This window comes from Nansenia antarctica (genome assembly GCF_963989245.1).
Source record: "Nansenia antarctica genome assembly, chromosome: 11".
NCBI lineage: Eukaryota > Metazoa > Chordata > Actinopteri > Argentiniformes > Microstomatidae > Nansenia > Nansenia antarctica.
In genome coordinates this window covers 13,420,088-13,437,063 of record NC_137681.1, presented here as the reverse complement: position 1 = coordinate 13,437,063, position 16,976 = coordinate 13,420,088, and the positions used below count along the sequence as shown (strand labels likewise).

General features: G+C 43.3%; 1 protein-coding gene across 1 annotated transcript in view; it reads right to left on the bottom strand.

Annotated features, from left to right (window-relative positions):
• Window positions 1–13,542, bottom strand: part of fam20cb (FAM20C golgi associated secretory pathway kinase b) — a 35,579-nt gene extending 22,037 nt beyond the window's left edge. Inside the window, exons 1-3 of the mRNA XM_080542620.1 lie at window positions 12,692–13,542; window positions 12,130–12,305; window positions 10,663–10,741 (exon numbers count right to left, since the gene is read on the bottom strand). Of these exons, the coding sequence (XP_080398746.1) occupies window positions 10,663–10,741; window positions 12,130–12,305; window positions 12,692–13,431 (995 nt within the window). The 5' untranslated portion in view covers window positions 13,432–13,542. The remainder of the gene's footprint in view (window positions 1–10,662; window positions 10,742–12,129; window positions 12,306–12,691) is intronic.
• Window positions 13,543–16,976: the final 3,434 nt, after the last annotated feature.

Below are 16,976 nucleotides of genomic sequence, written 5' to 3'. Positions count from 1 at the left end.
TACATGCGTTCTTGAATTTCCTGTGAACTGACCTTGACATTGGCCCAACAGTAAGTGGTATACCAGAACAGTTAACTATCCCCATGGTGGATTAGCCATATAGCTTCCTCCCTGCACGTACACACCGTACACACTCATACCTGCACTTACACATACGACCCCTATTGCATTACTCTCTACCTGCTTCCAGTCCTTTCTCTTTCACCACACGTGTAATGTTAGACCCAGTTTTTATGGATGTAATAAGGCTTTCCCAACCTCATCCTATGTAATTCCATGCCATAAAGCTTCGCCCGTCTGCTAGCTGCTCCCATGCACAGAAGAGTAGACAATAGCCTATATAAGAGTGGACACCCTTTAACACAGACTCCTCTGTCTGAACCTATAGGAGCCCTGAAGTACGAGGAGGGGGGAAGAGGATCACAGATCCTGTTTCTTCTACCCCCAAGTCAGTAATACCTCACACACCCCTATTCATTCCCTGGACCCACTCAAGCCCATTCTGGCTACGCTGAGGTTGTAGGCTGAGTAGGAGGTCGTGGTGTGTGTGTGTGTGTGTGTGTGTGTGTGTGTGTGTGTGTGTGTGTGTGTGCATGCGTGCGTGTGCGTTTGTATTGAGGGTTTTAGGGGGTTGCAGAAGTAGTGTGTCCACTCTGATTGGAACCCAGTCATCATGTCTTTTACTTTCATGTTAGCTACATTAGTGCTGTGAGAGTAATCAAGGCTGCCATTAATGCCAGCCCATTTCCACTGCCCTTGTGATGTTCGCCCCAAGGAGGAATTACTCAGGAACTGAAGTGGAGCAAAACATCTTAAATCTCCCTACTTATGAATTAGCTTTGTTTTTCTCCATTCCTTTTTTTTTTCAAGCATTGCCAGCCTCTATAGCAACCAGAATAGTCTCCTCAGCACAATGGCTAAGAAAGGTAAAGAGTCTGTTAACAATGCTCCATTAAACCTCATTCAAGTGTCCCACAATGCACTCAGTGACATCACTACACGTCCTAGTCCTCTCTGAAGCCTGAATTATGATTTTATAACTCATGTTTGAGTTTTTTCCTATTTGTTGGCAGTGAAATATGGTTTAATGTAAGATGCCATGACTGGCAAGGTCTAATCAATCCTTTTCAAATGAAACCCTGCTCTAGTACATTCTATCGAAATAAAAAGCGCATCTGTGCAGCGACGTGCTGATTTAGTCTGAGCCCTGTCTATAATTAGACTTAGATTTCACCAAAATTCTTTCATGTCTGGATTGAAATGTATTGCCGCAACAATTAGACTAATTACACTGCTGCAGTCTGGGTAAAGCTTTGGTGGCTTGCCACCGACAGGATCCAACTTGTGCTGGAAGTTGTTTCCCCAGTTTTAACACTTTTAACCGCTTAATTGCACAACCAGTATTCCTCAATCCTACAGTATAGTAGTTGTTTGCACTGACGTAAAGGTATTCAGCTGGCAGAACATACAATTATCGTGCATGGAGAAGTGACTGGGTTTCAACAGTAATCCTAGAACAGGTATGGTGAATTGCCGTTCGAGACCAATAAAAAATGAAGAGTTGGCAAGAACAAGAAAAGGAGAGAGGGAGGGGGAAAGAGAGAGGGACAGAGAGAGAGAGAGAGAGAAAGAGACTGGGGGGGAAGTGAGTGAGAGGTGGAGTGAGTGAGAGGTGGAGTGAGTGAGTGGTGGGGGTAAGAAAAGCATGGATCAGTACATGAATTAAGGGAAAGGCATGAATAGTGAATGAAAGAGAGAGAGAGAGAGAGAGAGAGAGAGAAAGAGAGAGAGAGAGAGAGAGAGAGAGAGAGAGAGAGAGAGAGAGAGAGAGAGAGAGAGAGAGAGAGAGAGAGAGAGAGAGAGAGAGAGAGAGAGAGAGAGAGTAGACCATAATATGACCATAATATATTATACTGTAGTTCTGGTGAACTGTGACTGAGTTTGTGGTACACAGAGATGTATGGTCTCTATGATAAATTGGTGGGTGGAGATTATGGTGGTTGTTGATAAGCAGATAGAAGACAGAACCCAAGGTCTATATATATAGAAAGGGAAACCTTAGGACCAGCCCATGTGACCAGTATGGCAGTGGGATAGAATGGGGACACCACAACCAACTCCCATTCTGGTGCAATAGAGAGGGGGAGAGATAGAGAGATGGAGTCAGTGTGTGTGTGTGTGTGTGTGTGTGTGTGTGTGTGTGTGTGTGTGTGTGTGTGTGTGTGTGTGTGTGTGAGAGAGAGAGAGAGAGAGAGAGAGAGAGAGAGAGAGAGAGAGAGAGAGAGAGAGAGAGAGAGAGAGAGTGTAGAGTATAGGAAAGTGGCAGAGTGAGAAATAGAGAGAAATAAATCCAAAGAGGCAGTGCAGTAGCTGATCCCAAATCTCCCTGGAGGCTGAGCTTCTAGTACAGTGTGATTATGTAATACTGTATAAATCACAAAGTAGGGAAAAGGTCATGTTGAGCTTTCTGGCTGACCCCAGAAGGACCCTTTTATTGTATCATATACACACACCAATACAACAGGAAACACGGTGGATATACTGTACACTGTGGAAACTGCAACAGAAAACTGACCTTGTTAAACATTTATAGAAACTGTCTGGGATGCTTTATTGGGGGAAAACAAGTGTGTAAGAGAAAAAAGACATTATAAAACAACACCCTGGACACCCTGGCAGTGTGTATGAAGTGTTCACATTTTCCAACTATGTGAATAAACAGTTTTCAGTGGAGTCAGTGGACCAAGAAACAAAGGAGGAGGGGAGGAAAAGAGAAGCCACACACACACACACAGTCTTCTTCTACTTATTGGATGAGTTAGGTCGGAGAGGTTCTGTGGGAGAAACATGTTTGTTGTTAGAGGAGGGGAAGCGCTTTCTCTGACTCCCAAAAATGAATGGATGGAGGACTGGAAAAAAAGGAGTGGTGAGAAAATGAAAGGAAGCAGAGGGAGAGACAGCGAGAGGGAGAAAGGGAGAGAGAGAGCAAACTGACAAAGGGGGGGAAAAGGGGGGGGGGAGAGAGAGAGAGAGAGAGAGGGGGAAGAAGAAGAAGAAGAAGAAGAAGAAGAAAAAGAAGAAGAAGAAGAAGAGAGGGATGATTAGAAGTCCAGATGGCTGGAGCCTATGAAATATACGAGTGTTCTACCGACGTGACCATACTGCTTATGACACCGTAAAAAAGGGACAGCTTTATACACATGACCAATCATCACACAGACACAAGCCTAGCGGGCAGAGAACCATGCAGAGCCAACAAGAGCCCCACTCACACCATATTGATTCAGACACACTGCAAGGTAAACAGTAAGGCTCTGTTATTTTTTGTGTGTGCAGTCCCACACTTATAGTTTATTTTATTGTTGATAGAGACAGACAATAAAGTAAGGAAGAGAGGGTATGTCAGTAGGGCATGGGCTGGATTTGAACGACATGGGCATGTATGTGTGCACTGTAGGCTGCTGTGCTAGACCACTGAACATGAACACATAAGGCTATGTCTGAGGTGCAGAGATTCCACATATTATAGTCTACTGTATAAACAGCTAAAAAGCAGATGGGATATCTTTCAGGGCACCTAACTATGCATTGCCAGAGTAAAACAGTAAAACAAATGGTCTGAATCACATTTGACCAGATACTGTATGGAGTAGGCCTAGAATATCAGGAGGAACCCACAGGGAGGGGAGCTTGGTGGCAGTCATGGGAGAATTGCCACTCGCTCCCGCTTTCCATAATATTGTCACACATTTTCCTAGAGCAGAACCAAACCGTACTGAGCAAGTCACTGTGCCTCCCAAAGCACCCCCTCGTTTGTAAAAACAGGCCGTAAATGAAATAATGGCCTGTGGTGAGTCACAGAGGAACATGTGCAGCTAGTAGCCCATCCTCTAGTACGCAGTCTCCACAGGCCTGACAGACTGCCATAGGCGATCACTCTTACAGTATGTGATGAGAAATGTCATTTTTATGGCTAAAAAAGATTATTTGTATGTGTGAGTTGTAACTATACATGTTCATGTTTTGCTGCGAGACACTATAAAAGAGCCCACTATGAGGTCCATGGGAGGGTGGGTGGGGAATGTACAAATATAATGTAAATATAGGTAAATATACCATGTTCTATTTCAGGCACATGTTATGAATTTACCGGGTCATTACTTGAATGACGAAAGAGCCACACCCCCAACAACGAGCCCTTGCTTGGACAAGAGCTTATATTCCAAAGCTCATATTTGACTAAGCCGTGGACAAACACCATAAATGTTTTGCCCGCGCTGAAAATGAAATACGCTATAGGCCCTATCTGCCGTCTGCAGTTAACAACAAATCCTTGCCTTTTCCAAGCTGTTCTGTACCAGTTATGCCAAACAAAGCTGAAGTAACAGTAGTCATTTTTTCTTCACTACAATAAATCCTAATCCCTCTATGGTAGGGCTTGCCATGCGCTGTTCTCTTGATCCTTTCATGTTGCACCACATACAACCTGCATTCATAATCGGCATAGAAATAACCAGAGAGTGGAAAGAGTATAGGGTTGAACGCCTGCACGCACACGCACACACACACACACACACACACACACACACACACACACACACACACACACACACAGACAGACACACACACACACACACACACACAGACAGACACACACACACACACACACACACACACACACACACACACACAGTTGAGAGAGACAGAGAGACAGAGAGAGAGACAGAGAGAGAGCAAATACCAGCACAAATATATTATGAGACATCCTTTATTTTATTTTTTTACTTGGGCAACACAATCAAAAGTGTAGCAAATTAATCAATAAGCTGTTATGGGTAAGTGTGTTCTTTTGCATTTATGTGGCCACTGTGTTCTAGATCTTCATGTTCCCGAAATCTGAAACATGCTGCATTCTGAAAGCCAATTATAATGAATAAGCATAAACTGTCACTGTAGAAGAGTTGTGAATGTAACATGGTTCTACTATCAAATCCATCAGAGTCTACCCACAGTGTCTTATCAAGTTAGGCTGCCGTACGAGAGGTGAGAGAAAACAATTCATGTTGAGACACAGATGTTAGACGTTAGCTCGCAAATCTGAGGGCAGTTGCATCAGTTGTTTTGACTACGAGACATCAATTATGCTACTCTGTAGAAGAAAAGAGGTGGAGGAAGAGGAGGGGTTTGTCCATCAGGGGTGAGCAAGCCAGACGTCCCGCCCTATCGGATCAGGGCGTTTGTAAAGAGTTTAGTGGGCAAAGCTCTCGACTCATCGCAAGCTTATAGCTGGGGAACAGATGTTCCCTAAGCATTTGACTGTATACCGCACAGTACATTTGGTGGCCTACAACACTGACTGTGAAGACGCACTGTTATCCAATGGTGGATCACCACCTTAGCACAACATGATGTTTCACTGCTTAGTAAGCTTGACTCTTTAGGAAGAAAGGCCAATTAGACCAACTGTCCCTACGATGAAAGGAGGAAAAAACGTGACAATCTGGCCCACGGTGGTATAATTAAAACTGACAATCAAGCACTTTTTTTGCGACTGTGAAAGCGGTATTTTACCCTCTGCTTCATTATGGGCTAATGATTCCCCTGAGGTGTTTCCCTGACAGTAACTACAGGTTATAAAACAGATATGTTTCTGTGTCTGGGGGAGAGAGCGGGCGGTGCGTCGTTTTACTGTTCAGGCTGTTAAAGGGGAGAGACAGACTGAGAGGGAGACGAGACGATAACATACACTGTAAAATAGGGGGAAGTACTCGAGAGAAAGTATGAGGCCTCCCAAAGTTCCACACAGTTACACAGTAACGACTACCTGTCTACTACACACAGATGGATCCGGTACAGAGTAAGACTAACCAATTTGTAGGTGGATTCTGATCAATTTAAAAATGATATTTCAAATGCTGATCAAATCAGACAGAAAGAGAAACATCTGTGCACACCAACATACAATGCATGCCTAGTGCTACTCAGCACCTGAGCCACATAGGCAGGACCAGGCAGGCCAGATGAATCAATGCCAGATGGCCAGGGCAGATGAGCCATGCGGAGCGGCTATCTCCAATATTACTGCCTGCCTTTGAGGGATGGCTCCCTCAATGCCACCAGACAAGGTGACAGTTGATGTCAACTGACATTGTCACACAATAGGCTACTGTTAGAAAGACTCTTTCTTTCGAGAGAACCAAGAGAACATTTGTGATACTAAAAGGGAGTAAGTAACCTGTTTGCTGCTGAGGAACAATGTTTAAGAATGAATTTATGTGATTGCGATATATTTTGTGCCATAAACAACATGCCTCTAGACTGCAGAGAAATTTCAGGGTAAGTTACACACGCACGCACGCACGCGCACACACACACACACACACACACACACACACACACACACACACACACACACACACACACACACACACACAGAAAAGGAATTAAGTAAAGGCTTTGAAATGCTAATTATGTTCTAGCCTGTCACTTCTTCATAGTATAACATTCCTTTAGTACAACATTAGAACTGATAACATCCACCTGAAGGGGGATTTTGGAGATGTTATCTAATATTTCAAAGTAAAGTTATTGAATGTAGCACACACACACACACACACACACACACACACACACACAAAAACACTGTTTTTCTCTCGCAGCTAAAAATAAAGTGACAGTTTGGAACACAGCTTGTCCAACATGGTCTGGGGTGGTGAGCCACTCTGGTTGAGAAGTGCTCATTTACAAGGACACCCAGCGTTGCAGAGCAGTACAGGCTTGCCATAGAAGACACTGCAGTTGTCATTATGGTAAACAACCCCCTAAAAAACACTAGCTAAAGATTTTTTTAGCTTATTTAGTTATTTATTTAGTTATTTTTTTTAAATAACATTCAATAAATATATACTACATTCAAAGAAAGAGTCCGTTGCAAATCACAGTGTATAAAAATCAACCCATGCCATACAAGACATTGCAGTTGCTCTCACACGGTAAACAACCCCCAAAAAGCACATTTTAAAAATAACATCCAATAAATATATACTGCATTCACAGTGTATAACATTCAATTACGGTAATCTAACAAACAAAACACACTCAACCCACTTGAAACTGACATCATTGAGATTAGAAGCAGAATGCAGAATTACTATATCTCTGGATGCCTAGCACAAACAGCAACAACAGCTAGAACAGCAAACAGTCAAACACCAGACTAGCTCAAACTCAAATCTGGACCACAACCTCACTGTTGTATTCCTCATTAACGAGGACAGTGCAGAGGCCACACTGTAACATCAATAGGACACTGACTGTGAACTGGCTCTCTACAGTATATCATACTGCCAGGCCATACAGTAGGCTGCAGGTCTAGTTAGAGAGAGTTACTGTAGGCAGAAAGTAAAGAGGTCAGATTACTGTGCCCGAGGGCTAAATATGATCTCGTGTGGAGTCGTCTGCCTGTATGTGTGTAACTGTGAGAGTACAGTATGTGCTGTGAGAGAGAGAGTGTGTGTGTGTGTATGTGTGTGTGTATTTTAATTTCTTTCAACATTCACTTTGGTGAACTGAACCATACCAGAGGACCTTATTAACTTCTTAGGCACATTGTCAAAACATTAGGGGGTCATTTGCCAACAAGAGTTGGGCCAAAACTGCTGAGTCACATGATTTCACCATGGTCCTAATTATTGATAACATTTTCAGCTTTTTCCTCTCAGACTTTTTCCTCCTCCAAGGCAAGCTGGGAGCTGCCACCGTCAGCTGATCAGAGCAGATAAAACTATGTTGCCCCTAGATCTAAAGTCAGTTTTGTGTTTTTCATCCTCATGTTCATGGTTAGTAATGGGGAGAGGGTCAGCTGAGGTCATCTGTGGTCAGAGAACAGAGCTTTCAGGAGTGTGACATCACATGACAGGAAGTCCCATAATGCTAATCAGCGCTCAAAGACACTGCAGTTAGAAGATGCCTCTTAACCACAGATCTAGAAATCCAGATTAAACTACTTTGATCCTTGAAAAACTAATCTGATAAGAAAAAATAAATCTGACCCTGGATCAGTGGTTTGGGTGTTAACTTCAACGTCCTCCACCCACCTCTCTCTCATCACTATAATAATAATGCTGTGAGTTTCCCCCATTGCAAAACTGTGCCACACTCATCTCCGTTTTGAATGAGTTGTCCTGAGGCCAGTCATCTCTTTATTGCCAGAGTCAAAGTCACAGCACAGCGGAGAGGACCTTATGAATCACATCAGACTGTAGAAACACAGAGGGTATGTGCGGGGAATGTAAAAGCTTCTTGTTTGTTTGACGTCTCTCTCCAGGCTTGAGAAAACAGAATCACAACAATACATTATCACCGGAACAATTCCTGTATTGTCTTCCTCTCTTCTCCTCTTGTTGTCCTACCATTCTATTGTTCTCAGAGGCACGCAGCTGTTAAATGCATACTCTATATGAGAGCATTTGTCCAGACTTGTCTTGTTCTCACCGCTTTTCTATCGCAATATATTTCCTCAGGGGCTGATGTAGTTTGATATGGGGCCCAATTTGATTCAATGTTTCCCAATAAATACAGATATTTCTAGAGGGCCAAAGTTTGCGCTGCCGATATACAGGTATTGACACAAATATGCTAACATATTGCATTCTACTCTCTTCTCTTACTGTCAATCAACAATTGTCAAGTAATGGGAATTACAATCAGCCTGCATGTTAATGACTGGGAAGGGAAGGGTGACGTTAGTAATCTCATCTGGGCATATTTGTCTGATCTACATGTGACTGGCAGTGATTGACAAGCACTGCAATTAACTGGGAACGATGGAAGCTGTCATTATATCAATTGCCACCCCCACCTCTCATTCCACTTCATCATGTCTGGGCCTAGGGACTAATTTGACTGTACATATGACGATCACATTCCTCATTCAGGCGTTGTCAGAATAATGATCACAACACAGGCGGTGTTCACACCGTGCCAATCCCCCGAGTCTCTGACTCGACTACCTAGGCGGGATCTATCTCCCTCGTTGAGCAACAAAATGGGAGGGAGGATAGATCATTTGCAAGGCAAACATGACAAGGCCCATATCTGGGATGCACTGTATCGTCACACTGAGCCTATTTCACACAATAAGCACACGTGTTGGGACTTGGATGGTGTCTGTGTTGCATAACGATTTCAGGTCTGCAACATCTCTAAAGCTATGAGATTACCATTGTGAGGCTGAGTCTCAGAGGAAATAAAAAGCATCTATTGCATCACGATGGGGGGATACGGTATCCACCGACGGATCACATAAGCCTCTTCCTGGGCAACAACAATACACACAGGGATAAGGGTTATTTATTTATGGGCGGGTGAACATCAAGTTGAATCCAGGTTTTAATATCATGTCTTTGAACCGCAGCATTGACCTTTGTCACTGTCTCCTATACAAACCAATCCCATATTGTACAGCACCAGGGTGGACTTACTGTATTGGGGCTGCACTTAAAGAAGCATATCCAGGGTATAGAAAAACACTGGCCAGCAGGGACATCACCTCTATCTCAGGAGAAGAGAGGAGAGCCACACGATCAATACAGACCAGCATTATTGGATTTCTCCTCTGTGCTAGTCGACAGCGAGCCGGGTTTACTGGTACAGCAGCCGATGGTTACGCTGAAGCGCAATCGTTACCCAGACGCTTGCATGCATTTGCATTTGAGCTGAGTGGAGCAGAGGAGCACTGCCTGGGCAACCTTTGATGTTACAGCCCTGTGTCTCTTTGATGCACCATGTGGAAACATAGCGGCAGATTGAGGAGGAAGAGGTGGGTTGGTGGGGTAAGAGGGGTGCTGTGTGTGTGTGTGTGTGTGTGTGTGTGTGTGTGTGTGTGTGTGTGTGTATCAAGACAGAGAGCAAAAAAGAACCTCTCACACAAATCCTTCCACCCCTCCTGTGTTAAGATTAGGGAACATCAGGGTTTATACTGGATCAGATGACAGCCCATGACGTGAAATGGATTTAATTCCAAAAACATCACCCCAGGTTTTCAATCGGAAATCGTTTCATACGTCTGTTTAAATTCAAGATGCAGTGAGATAATCGGTAGGATTTTGATTGTATTTCAATATTGCTGCTCTGCTCCTGAGCCCATTCTGCAGCTGTGCTATCATCAGCCTCTCAGAATGATTTCAGGCTTGTTGCGTCTAGCTTGAATTCATGTGGAGGCACTGGAGGAGTAATTACGACAACCCCTGCATAGCCATCCTCCTACCTATCACCAATGGGCTTAACCCAGCTCTTCACAATGACATGAAGGCCCTACAAAATGCAGGGTGGAAATGATTAACCCCGAATTAAATTACCATTATGATAACAAAAGGAGCGACATTTAAATCCACCAATCCACCAAGGATTACGACAGAGGACCATGTCTCTACGGGAATATCATTTAAAAATGGCAACCTGGATAAATAAAGGTTGAATGCATATTTCCCATTATCCGTTATCCACCAGGGTGGGTTTTTTTTACCCATTGGAATGACAGGGCAGATTTAGGCATGTTTCAATATTTGTACAGGCCAAGCTCATGTACAGGACAGCATGTAATGGATGATTGCATGACAAGTGTTACTGTGTGATTAGCGTTAGCATACAGCATCTACTTACTTCATGGGTTTGAACAGGGCCTGTCCATAGTTCTGGAATGTCATTATCAGCTTCAGTTGAGTGCCTCCAGATTTCATAGCTGTTAAAAAAACAGGCAAAAAAAACAGGCAAACTGTCAACGACACACATTCACTGACAAGCCTATGAACAGAAAAAGCTTCTATCCTTATGGTCAGACAACTGTTGATTAGTACAGTTAACAGTTTACATTATGTATCATTGGTTGATCATCTGTGTAGGTCCAACTGTGTCCCTACTCCCTAGTAAGATAATCTCTTTTCCTGCTGTAATGCCTATCTATAACCATTTCAATCACTTCCTCTTACCAACAGAAACCAAATACCAGATACCATGTTCATACTGAAACACATTATGGAGTATGGGGAATCTACTATGAGCTTATCTTTAATCGAATGGCTTTCCCCCAAAGGAGGGTACACCTGCAGCATTGTGAAATCGCAATGCTCTCTCTCTCTCCCTCTTCTCTCTCTTTCTCTTTCCTCTCTCTCTCTCTCTCTCTCTCTCTCTCTCTCTCTCCCTCTTCTGTCTCTTTCTTTTCTCTCTTTCTTCTCTCTTTCTTCTCTCTCTCTCTGTCTGCTCACTCCCCCTCTCGGTCACTCTCTCTCTCTCCTCCTGAGCAGGAAATAATAAAAAATCAAAAACTGAAATTCTAATTTTAAAAGAGTAAATTTTTTTTTAAAGAGAGACAAACAAAAAAAGACACTGAGAGACAAATTGGCAGCAACAGTGACAGAGGAGCCACTAGACCTGTGCACCTCATCCGATCGATTCAACTATGTTTTTGGTGGACAATTGCCTGTACTGTAATGCTTTATTCTGTCAGGAAGAGGGGCAGCACTGATTAAATCCATTATTCTATGTTTCTTTTTTCATGAAGTATATATATCAAAGAATCATTCATCATCTATTTCAAGTAGATTCGGTTTAGATGAGGTTGTCAGCAGCACTACTGTATAAGCAGAAAGACAGGTGAGAGGTTCAAAAGAAAATGACAATGCCTCAATACTTCACTGTTGACATCACATAACCAAGCCAAAAGCCCTACCCAAAACCCCATGTACTTATTTCCCTGCTATTGTTCAAAATCTGTATTGTTTCCTTGTAAGGAAATAGTGTAATCCATCAACTAGGAAATGGATTACAAATTTACATGAAGTATATTATTGTATATCCATGCTGTGTATGAGTGAGCTGTTGTTAAATAGTTATTTTGCAAAAACAGGTTTGATTGTTGAAGCACCACCACCTACAAATAAAGCAAAGCACAGACAATAACAATTGCTAGTCTCAATTGGTGTTTAAATCAGGGCTTCTCAGAATATAGCACTGCAATTACTGTACAGGGGCAGCATGTAATGGGCCAGACTGCCAAAGCTGCATCCGCCCTATATCCAGTCATTTCACTGTGTGTGGAGAGCAGAGAAGCTGTCTTCTCCTCAGACTTACCGACACTGGTGATTCTTTGGGAGACCAGATCCTTCAGCAGAGCATCGATGACTGGGTTGTGCCTGGAGTACAGTTCATATCGATTAATCCCTATGTGGAACCGGAGCCAGTTGGGGTAGGACTCAGCCGTGAGCTCTCCTGTTGGAGTATACTCCTCCACATTGCCTTCTCCATGCCTGGAAAGTGTGTGAAGAGATGATCAATATTACACTGGGTTGAGACATTGACATTGAATAGATTTGGATGGAGAAAGGCTGTGTCACTGAGTGGGTGAAAGTCAATCAAAATGTGCAAAGATCACACCTAGTAGCAACAACTACAATATGTATGCATGTCTGATATAACAGTAACGGAACGTTAATTTGCAAGGATACATGACAATGCATTTACAATATCTAATCCTAGACTTATGTAAAAACAACATGTATTTATTTAGATGCAATAACAAGCTGAAAATTGCTGTTTGTTATTTTCTGTCTTCAGTTGATTCTATGAATAGCAGATTTAATTTGAAGCTATTTCACTTCAATTGTGAGTAGGTTCAGCCAAAATTAATTTTTACCATTCTTGGTTTTCTGCCGCTTTGGGGTCAAATCTGATGTCCGTGTTGACGTTGAACAGGGTGTCCTCGTCTGTCAGAGTCGGTAAGGTTCTCTTGTATAATGGGTGGTCAAACAGTGCCAGCAACCTTGAACCCTTGGCAGGCACATTTTTGGTGACTATAGTGTCCTGGATGAACTGTCGCTTCTTGTCACCATTCTGCGCGTAATGTTCAAGTCTTTTAAAACCCTCTGTTTTGTCCACAACAACAGTGGGATTCTTTTCAAGTGAGTGTGAGGAGATGTTGGAGTTGGGCTCGTTGCTAAAGTCCTGCAGGATTCGCAGAGTGTGTTTGTTAGGCCAGCCCGACTCCGCTCCCGACCTGACTCGGTGTTTAGCCCAGTTCTGGGGCTCCTCGCTCGGCGTGTGAGAGCAGGCACAGCCGCTGTTGCTGCGCCTCTCCAGCTTTGGTAACAAGTCTATCATAATATGCATCGAGCAGGCGATTAAAAACACCATGAGAATCAAGACCCGGAATTTGCGAAAGAGTATCATTTTCATAGTTCCCCGTTTGAGCAGACGTGAGTATTTACTGCAAATGATCAGCACGCATATGAACAGGCTGACTACATCACTGATTATGTTTATTACACTGGATGCCAATTTAAAGAAATACACGTTAAACACATAGTGACCATCTTCACTTGCCGTTTTGAGTAAAGGTTTCAGTGTTTTAGCCTTTGTATTCCCAACCACATACATAGAATTCCAGATTAAAGCGAGTCTCTTTCCGTGATTCAGAATAACCCAATTCTCCGCATGCGCCCAGGTAAAGCAGGTCGACACGGTTCAGACCAACGGCCGGTTCGGGCAAGCTGCATTCTCTCCACTCCTTTCGCTCTTCAGCCCCGACTTACACAGCATGAGATATCTCGGAGGTGGATGTGGATGATGGGTCCCGAAAGCCGCTTGAAAATGTTCGATAAATGATCCATCAGCGGTGAGCGCTCACACTGCGTCCGCTGGCGCGCATCGGCTCAACCGTCCAACTCGTGGATCAACTGGCCACTGGAAAAGCATGGGTCTTGCCAGGGAGGACAAGTGACAGCGCTCTCTTCTTTTGCCGATGTCAAATGAAGATACATATGATAAAGTATTTATCTTTGTTGCCACGATAAACCAAGATAGAAAAGAAGTGGAGAAGGTGTCGATTCTGATTTCGCTCTTGGAGGTACAGCGCGTTGCCTACCTCAGTCAGTGCGCGAAAAGAGAATCACTGTCTCTCGCATGTGAGAATCGGGGTGGGTGTGTTAAATATTACGATGAAGCGAGTCTAGATCCAGCCTTGCGCAGCGTCACCGAGTCCAGATTGGCTGAGTTTCACCCACAGTCGGGGAGAGAGAGGACGGCAACAATCTGAAGCTCAAGTGCCTGACTGTATTCCGCTTGAAATGACTCTCCCTGCACATCCACTCTGAGCAAGAAGAGGGCGTCTCATCCCAATGGGCCATATTCACTGCAGCGCATATGCATTTATTTATGCACATTTAGATGAAACGATATTGGCATCTTTTCGTATCTCTTTATTGAAAGATTACATTGTTAATCAGTTACAGTTAACACAAAAAAACAGGTTGACTCCCACTACGTATGTGTGGGTTTGGGCATTATTTGTAAACAACGATGCAGAACTGCATTAGGCTTTACAGTAGGTTTGATTGAATCCACAATGACAGTTCCCCTGCTGTGGTGTGTCATTTGACCTTTCACCCAGACCCAGTATACCACAACAATGGACATTACATCCATTTTCCTATCGGCAAAAGTAGTGGTATGCTAATTGGACGAAACAAGAAAGCCAATGAAGGAATAGTGTTTTATGACAATTATTGTTACTGTTGATAAGAAGATGATGTAATAAACTGTGTGTACGCCCATGACCAATCACGCCCACCATGATTACCTTTTCAGATTAGATTATAATTAAACGTTATAACCTAACCAACATGACTGTAGAGACAGTGGGAGACAGAGGCATAACAGCAGGTATTGCTAGATGATATATTGGGATTTACTGGAACAGAACATTGAACATTAATGAACTCCATTATTAACTGGCAACTATCCTCTAAATTGTGTGAAAACTGCACTGTTGACCACTGACCCTGGCATGGGTCAAATCTGGGAAGTATCATTTCTGTGTGTGTGTGTGTGTGTGTGTGTGTGTGTGTGTGTGTGTGTGTGTGTGTGTGTGTGTGTGTGTGTGTGAGTGTGTGTGTCTGTGTGTGTGTGTGTATGTGCGTGTGTGTGTGTGTGTGTGTGTGAGTGTGTGTGTGTGTGTGTGTATGTATGTGAGTGTGTGTGTGTGTGTGTGTGTGTGTGTGTGTGTTTGTGTGTGAAAGAGAGACAGAGAGAGAGAGAGAGAGAGAGAGAGAGAGAGAGAGAGAGAGAGAGAGAGAGAGAGAGAGAGAGAGAGAGAGAGAGAGAGAGGAACATCGAGGTAAAGTGAGTGAGTGAGAAATGATAGTGTTATTCCAGTCTTACCAAGAGGAGCTTTTCTGGGAATCGTCTAACAAGTATCAAGTGACTCACTAAACATAACATGCCTAGAAAACTTTGCCTTTGCCTATTGTGTGAGACAGATAACAAGGAATGTAGACCCACTTACTAAAGGACATATTGCACCAGATTACTACTAAATAGCAGGTTTAACATGTTGGTGGTGGTCATATTGAAGTGGCTAATTAAAAGATGCCATTACAACAAAAGAGAGGGTTCATAGGAGGACTTGCGTTTGGTGTTTGATGACAATACAGACCACAGAGACAATGCTCCACTTGTTTCGCATCATCTACACTTGGTCATTCTAGCTTGCCTTCTTGCCTTAGGTGATACAAGTAGGAAAGAATGTGCATTGATGTCGTTCATTCAGCCAGGCAGGCATGATCATAGCAGTCAATAGGTCAGTGGATCATCATAACACTGGCCTGTGCAATTCGAACCTTCAGAATGGATCAACAATATCTTTGTGCATTTCTATATTGACCATTGCCATGCGAGAAGCCTTCACTTGCTGTCAGATATCGACAGTGGTACCAGAGACGAACATAGAATGACTGCAATTGATTGAAGTGGAGAAACAATCCACACTGTTTACTGAAATAATTCCCCACTGTCTTATTAAACAAAACATGCAACCACGAATGCCCTCTAAGTGAAAAACTGCTCTCTGTTATCTGCAGCTGACTAAGCTGACAAGCCAGCCAGTGTTTTTGGATATAAGATGCCCTCCTAGACCTTTCAGATGACAACGCAAGCAGGGCATCCTTACAGATGGCTGAGGTAGCTGATACCTTACAGCAGAGGTCGTAAACACTGTATGAGAGAATAGATATATGTCCTGCTGTACATCCCAGGGTGTCTCTCAGCTCAGCATCAGTGAGGATGGTGAAATAGTCTAGGTAGAGATAAGGATAGAAGATATCAAAGTAGTGGTTGACGTGTCGATTTGCTATAGAGGCTGGATAAATAGGCTTGGCTTAGCCAGAGGTGGTCAATGCTGCTGTGGTGTCGGTGGAAAACCGATGAAACGAACTAAACTATAATTGGGAAAGTTTCTCATTTATTCGTTTTTTATTGACACATTCTTTTGCGAGCCCCAGTGTTAAAAATGTGCGGTTAGATTTGGACATTATCAAGAGGGTTTGGTAGGGAATTGCATCATCTACAGCACAGATCTCACAATACCACTGTATATGGAAATGGAAATCTTAAAGTTAAGAAGGGAAAGTCACCCTCAAGCTTCAGAGAAAGAAAAATGCTGACATTTCTATATAGTGTTATCAGGGAGGTCTCATGTTGGCCTTTCCGCTCTATTTCCTTCAAGTCCTCATCACGCCCGGAATGTTACATATGTATTGTCTGAGGAGTTGCATTTGTATGAATTTGCCCTCGGCGTGACCAGGGTCTCCTGCAACGGCCATGGAATAACACTCATTTCCCTCACTGAGCAGTGCTGCATCTGATTTAAATGGATATTACAGATAACATTGCCCTCTGTTGGCCCCAATAAGACACACACCCCGATTCTTATGCCTCTGTTTGTTCCATTCCTCTGCAGGTCCTCTACTGGTTCGTGTCCAGTTCAGTAGGGTTCACATCCCAGGGCTGTACAACATGCACAGTAGAGTAGAGTTCATATCCCAGGGCTGTACAACATTTACAGTAGAGTAGAGTTCACACTCCAGTGCTGTAAAGAACATGGACACAAATGTGATGGGTGATGCACATTGATGCAGTGCAAATGC